The sequence below is a fragment of the Aplidium turbinatum genome, chromosome 5, assembly GCF_918807975.1.
Source record: "Aplidium turbinatum chromosome 5, kaAplTurb1.1, whole genome shotgun sequence".
Lineage (NCBI taxonomy): Eukaryota > Metazoa > Chordata > Ascidiacea > Aplousobranchia > Polyclinidae > Aplidium > Aplidium turbinatum.
In genome coordinates this window covers 35,782,709-35,788,891 of record NC_137476.1, presented here as the reverse complement: position 1 = coordinate 35,788,891, position 6,183 = coordinate 35,782,709, and the positions used below count along the sequence as shown (strand labels likewise).

Sequence of the window (6,183 nt, the reverse complement as noted above, 5' to 3'; positions counted from 1 at the left end):
ATGCAACAGTAGCTTGATGAATCTCGTTAGGGCTAAGATCCGTCAGTTTTGAAATGAAACCAAACTTACTTTCGACGTCACGATATGCTTTCAAACGCTTATCCAGTTCTGCAGATGTCAATTATGGCAAGATAGCCTACACTTATCTTTTAAATTTATCTCTTGGGGAAAAATCGTTGGATCTGTAGAGGGCTCATCAAAATGCCTATAACGTTGGGTTTGAATTCGTTTTGAAGAACTTGCGTAGGTGTTGGATCCACATTTCTTCTTACCTTTTTCTTCATACGTTTCAAAGTTGGATCTTTCGCTTTTGACAAAGCTCGTGAGACTTTGTAACAACTGTAGGCTATTGCATTATTCAAACACAATCCACTTTTTTGAAGGGACAGGTTTGTTTAATAGCTGTCTCCAGTTGTTTCAACTTTTTTACAAATCCTTCTCCTTCGACTTTGCTCTCTCGAGATTGAGCATCATCAGAGGCCAATTCCTCAAGCGCTAAAATGGTCTCACTGTAATATCCTTTGTTTAATGTACTGACTGCATCATATCTAGCTGACCATTTTGTATCAGATAATGTCTTTAAAACAGGCAAACCATCTAGGAATTTTCGATGAACTTGCCAACGATGAGTAGACGAGACGTACCATGAATAAAGGCTTTGCAACAATTCAAAAAGCTCAGCGGCAGAACGGCATGTTTCTACAGCATATTTGTGTGCAAGGCACATAATGAGCTACACTACATTTCTCGCGCAGAAGAGCTTGAAGACCGTTATAGCCTACTTGCCACTCATATTGGCAGCATTATCATAACTTTGACCGCGGCAGTCTTCAATGTTGATATTAAGCTTTTTCAAAAACTCCAAAACAATTTTGGCGATTTCTGCTCCTGTATGAGAGTGCATTAGTACAAATTTTAAAAATTCCTCCATTGGACCTTGTTTCGAAACGTATCGTATTATCACTGTCAGTTGGTCAACATGTTCTAAATCCGGTGTTGAATCTACACACATAGAAAAGTACTTTGCTGCTTTGATCTCATCAACTATCACAGATAAAACGTTTATTTCTTTGAGATGGGGCCCCCAAAAAGTGGGGGCCCTGGGCTTCAGCCCAGTCCGCCCCCCCCCTTAATCCGGCACTGCTACCAGACCTAAAATACAACGCAGACCTCCCAGCCTGAACTAAAACCTGAAGCACTTTTCCACTGCGGTGGAATTTATCAAGTAATAATAATATTTTTTATTTTTAGCTTTTGAATAAAGTTTATTTAGTTGCCAAACTTGCTTGTTTTATTTAATGATAAGCTACTAATGTTATGGTTTGTTTTTGTGGCTCTACAACTGCTTAGGTCTTTTAGCGACAGGCCTCATGTTTAATTTTGTATCAGATTTACGATGTCATCACATTTTAGCCAACATATCCTCAAGAAAGAACACAATCGGTAGCGCTTTTAAAGTCTTCGGTTTGACCTGACCTGGAATCGATCTCACATGTGCCAGCACTAGAGCCGAAGACGAAATCCCTCGGCCACTGAGCTGGAAGTAATAGGCTAATAATAATGTTATGGTTTTATTTATGGTCACTCTACAGCAGCCAAAACGTCTTTTAGCGACAAGGTTCATTTTTCATTTTATGTCAGGATGTTATCACTTTATTACCTGACTTATTATCACTGCGTTACGCAAGAAAGAACACACTCGGTACCGCTTTTTAAAGTCTTCGGTTTGACCATACCTAGAATCGGTCTGAGATCTATTCGCGCCAGAGTCGAAGGCGAAACCACTCGGCCATTGCCTTAAGCTGGAAATCGACTGAAGAAAGGGATGTAGAAACATTTCCATCTATTTCATTGTATAATTTGCTTGAAAGGAAACATAGTATTGTATTGAAAAATCAATGCATAAAAACAACGTCAAATAACAACCTTGGTAGCTAAATTCTTTTCTCTACTTTCAATCCAACTGCAGCGCCTGCGCCGATAGAATCCTAGAGCAAGTCCTCGCGTGGCAATTTTAGACTGTTTTGTAAATTTTGGCACATTAGCCGCATTACGTTGCAAATGCGTGTATGCAACATCAAAAAATGTTTTTTATACTTTGTAATATCAAATTTGGTTTTTAAAAAGGCGTTGCATGGCTTGAAGACCACTTTGATTTGCAGAACAAAATGTGAAAAGCATTTCAAATTAATTCAGAAGCAGACTGCGTTGTGGCGCATTGGCCGAGCTCTTGCCACAGTGGTAGGATGAATAGGCGTAGTGTGAATTATACAAGCAGTAAAGTTGTTTTGAAATGATGACTTCGATCATTTTTTTGGCAAAATATTCTTGAAACATCTTGTGCAGGTGTAATAGGAATAACACATGTTTTCTGCAGGATATTCATTGTATGTTATTTTATATTAAAAATCCACGAAAGCTTTCAGAAAAGAAAATCCAGAGGGTAATCATGATTTGCATTTTGAAATAAGTACTAACTATGCCTCCATTTTGCAGATTTTATTTGTTTGTTCTTACAAAAAACTGTTTTTAACAATGTCAGAAGGTCAGCAGCTAGAACTTCCATACGAGAGCTCGATCACTGCAAATGACGTCATCAAGAAGCTTTATGCTGCTGTATCCTTTCAGCCAGGAACAGTGGAAGGTGTGAAGAGAGTAGAGGATTTCGAGTCGGGACCGTTTTATGACAAAATGCAAAGAAAGCTTAACAAATGGCGCGGTAATGTGCACTTTCAGCACTTCATCTATTATCGTATAAAGATTGATGATTACACCGGGAACCAGCTGTTGCGGCAAATGGTGAATATCTTCAATGATGAAAGGTTGTTCCGGTCCGGCAATTGCGTCCTTTTTTCATTGAATGGTGAATATTGTGCTTCCTTGATGTTCTGCCATCTTTTAAATGTTATGTTCACCACTGAGACGTCGAATTGCCTTGAAGATTACGGCATCTTTTCACAGATGTTTGACGCAAGATATAGCGACGAAAGAAACATTGCAATCGCCGTGCAACGCAGACGCCAAGCAAAGTTTACTTTTCCAAAGTTTTTACATGAACCAATCAAGTCAACACCCATGCCTATTAGAAACGCATATCTTGGCATTTTGCATGACATTGCGCTGAATGAAACGAAACTTCCCTTGTATCAGATGAGGCAGGCACACCATGTGAAAGTCCCAGTGGCTGCTTGCGTGAAGCTTGCTATAGATTCGGATCAGTCGGAAAAGTTACAAAATGTCTTCGGTGGTTCTTTGAAATATCGTGTTAAAGCGTGGAGAACACAGTTCTGCAACTTGTGCGTACGATTTCAAAATATATATCCAACAGAAGACGATATGAGACGGTACATCTTGAACAAAAAAGTGTGGCTGAAAACAACTGCTGCAAAAGATATTATTTTAAGGTACGGTACGCAGCTTATAGGCCTAGCTACTATATAGCTGTTAGTCTGTAATGAAGTAGAAACAAGTTCCAGTGGTTCTTCTGATTTCTTTCAGGTCAGATTTGACCAATAGCTTTTCATTAGAATCCTTAGACCAGAGTGTTAACCCACGTTTGGGAGTCCAATCAACCTACATTTAGCCTACTTAAGCAAGAGCAGGTGGAACTAATTGTCTTAATCTTTCAGTTGGCTACAGTACCTACCCTATGTTGCAGTTACGTTAACTTTAAAAGTTTTACTTTAACTTTCAGGCTCATTCACTGCACAGAAAACGGACTTTACAGTTTGAACGAGGTTGAGCAGATGGTATCGGAAGTCCGCCAATTATACCAACTTCCTTCCCTTTGAGTCTTATGGCCTGATATCACATCACATCAAAGCTAGCAACCACGTGGTGCCCCCTCTGCATACGTCGTTTCACCAATTTTTTATTTTACCTGTTTGGAAAACTTATTCCAGATCATATCTATACTTGTGTTTAAATTTTACAGTTTCCATTGTTTCTGTAATCTGTTTATCGTTTGTGGATAAAAAGTAGGCTGATTTGCATTGTCATACAGTAGTTGCTAAATCGTCAGAGTGCTCAAACGCCGAAGTATGGAGCCAGCAACTTCGAGTTTTGAGCTGGTAGCCTATTTTACAAAATCTAAAAGCACGGTAGGTCACATTCATTTTACAGTTCACATCAAAATTGAACCACAGCCTACTATGCTAAAGACCAACACAAGCTGATTGTTTATTAAATGATTTCAAAATGTATTATTTTGGTAACCGTTATAACAATGTACCGTATTGCGTTGCCATTATATCACCCTGACTTCATTCACCGTAACGTAGCCTACATCTGCGTGATTACAATCTTGAAACAAAGACCAAGGTACTGTTGAGTTCGATTGCAGAAGGTTTTGGTCTTACAACAGCTTACATTGGTTGATCTGCAATTAACTATTCCGTAGTCTCAGGAGTTAGGCAACATGCTCCGATAGCTCAATTGGTGAGCGCGTCACTTCTGGAATAGTAAGCTTCAAGATCAAGCGGCGCTGGTTCGACTCTCGGGATGTGCGCTTGAGCAACGCACGTTAAGGACTGCTCTCCATTCAGCGGCATCTAATGGATGGAATAGTTCTCCGGCAACACGACCAACAATCGGAAACTTCACTCTGTCAATCTCGGTGACCGGGCCTGCGTCAGTGATTCAAAGCCTCTACAAGTATACGAAACTGCCAGGATTAAGCTCTGCAAGAAGCTTTCCCAGTCCAAGGATAAAGATTCAATCAATCAATCATGCACGAACGGGCGAATCTCGTCAAGCAGTGTGAAGTTGAAGCAGTTTCACAGCCCAATTATAATGTATGAAATATTTCATTTGCAGCCGTGGCCGAGTGGTTAGCGCGTTGGGCTCGCAGTCGAGAGCCTGCATGTTCGACTCCAGCCACCCGCACTTGCTGTTGTTTCCCTGGGCAAGAAACTTAACGATAGTTGCCTCTACCCAGTGATCGATTTCGAGTAATGAGTAGTACCAAATTTAAGTCATAAGTAGAGTAGACAACCGGAAACAGACATTGCCGTCGGCTGCAGCGTGGGTCAGGTGTATGTCGGAAGGCGTACACCCAGAGATGGGCAAGATCACCTATTCTTGGTGATCTTGAAGATCAAGATCACCAAGAATAGGTGATCTTGAAGATCAAGATCAAGATCACCAAACCATGTGATCTTGAAGATCAAGATCAAGATCGTGATCTTGAAGATCAAGATCACTTTCAAGATCACTTTTTATGTACTTGAAAAAAATGAAGTTTTTGATCAATGATGTTGCAAAAAATAATTACTATAAGCAACCTGGGTAAAGGTATATAATTGGTATTGCTAACTTTTACTTTTAACTACTCGATCGCTGGCCTAAAAATTGTACTAATTTAGTGACTGTTGCTATTAGGCCTATCAATTGTTGACGTAGTTTGCGTAGAATCGCAACGTCACACCCAAGGCCGAGGTCAATTACAGCAGTACTGAAAAAGTCGCAAAATTTGCAATTAGTTTTATACTTTTTATTTATAATAAATAAATAAAAATAATCATTGAACTGCATCATTTTTTACCAAATTTTTGTCTGAATCATGTGGGAGTTTTTATACGTGTTACTAAGTACTCTTAACTTTCACTGTATTATGTTAAAGTTTATTGCACCATTTATCCACCTGGCAACGTTGATACTGTTGTCTGCCATCAAAAAAGTTCAGAGGTTTGCGGTCAGACAAACCGCTTCATACTCAGACCCTAAACAAGTCTTGGTCTGGTTGATTTGCTGCAATAAACCACTTTACATGACTAAAATCGGCTGGATTCTAAATTTTTTAACACCGCCATTCTAGACTTTTGAAACATCTAAAACTGGATCAAAGAAAGCAAACATTTCTTTAAAATTCACACATGGAAATTGTGAACAAAGTTAAATCATATTTATTATACGTCAACATAAAGTAGTACACGGAAGATGACTTCTTTATTATGACCAACACAAAAAACTTTTTCAAATTTGAAATGGCAACACTGACCAGATCAGATGGAGACTTTAAACCACAGACATCTTATTATAACTAGACTGCGCTTCTCGTATTTCGATTGAAGAAATTGAAAAAAGGCGGCGGCCATTGTTAGTGTCTCAAACTCGCGTGAAAGCTGCGCTGTTAACGATAACATTTCTGAGCTGGTTGCGCTTCTGCAGAAAACTAACTTGTTA

General features: G+C 39.3%; 1 protein-coding gene across 1 annotated transcript; it reads left to right on the top strand.

Moving 5' to 3' along the window:
- The first annotated feature begins 2,503 nt into the window (after nt 1-2,503).
- Nucleotides 2,504-4,297, top strand: LOC145770707 (uncharacterized). The gene is made up of 2 exons (XM_082582403.1): nt 2,504-3,404; nt 3,695-4,297. The coding sequence occupies exons 1-2, from the start codon at nt 2,536-2,538 to the stop codon at nt 3,789-3,791; spliced, it is 966 nt and encodes a 321-aa protein (XP_082438529.1). The 5' UTR covers nt 2,504-2,535; the 3' UTR covers nt 3,792-4,297.
- Nucleotides 4,298-6,183: the final 1,886 nt, after the last annotated feature.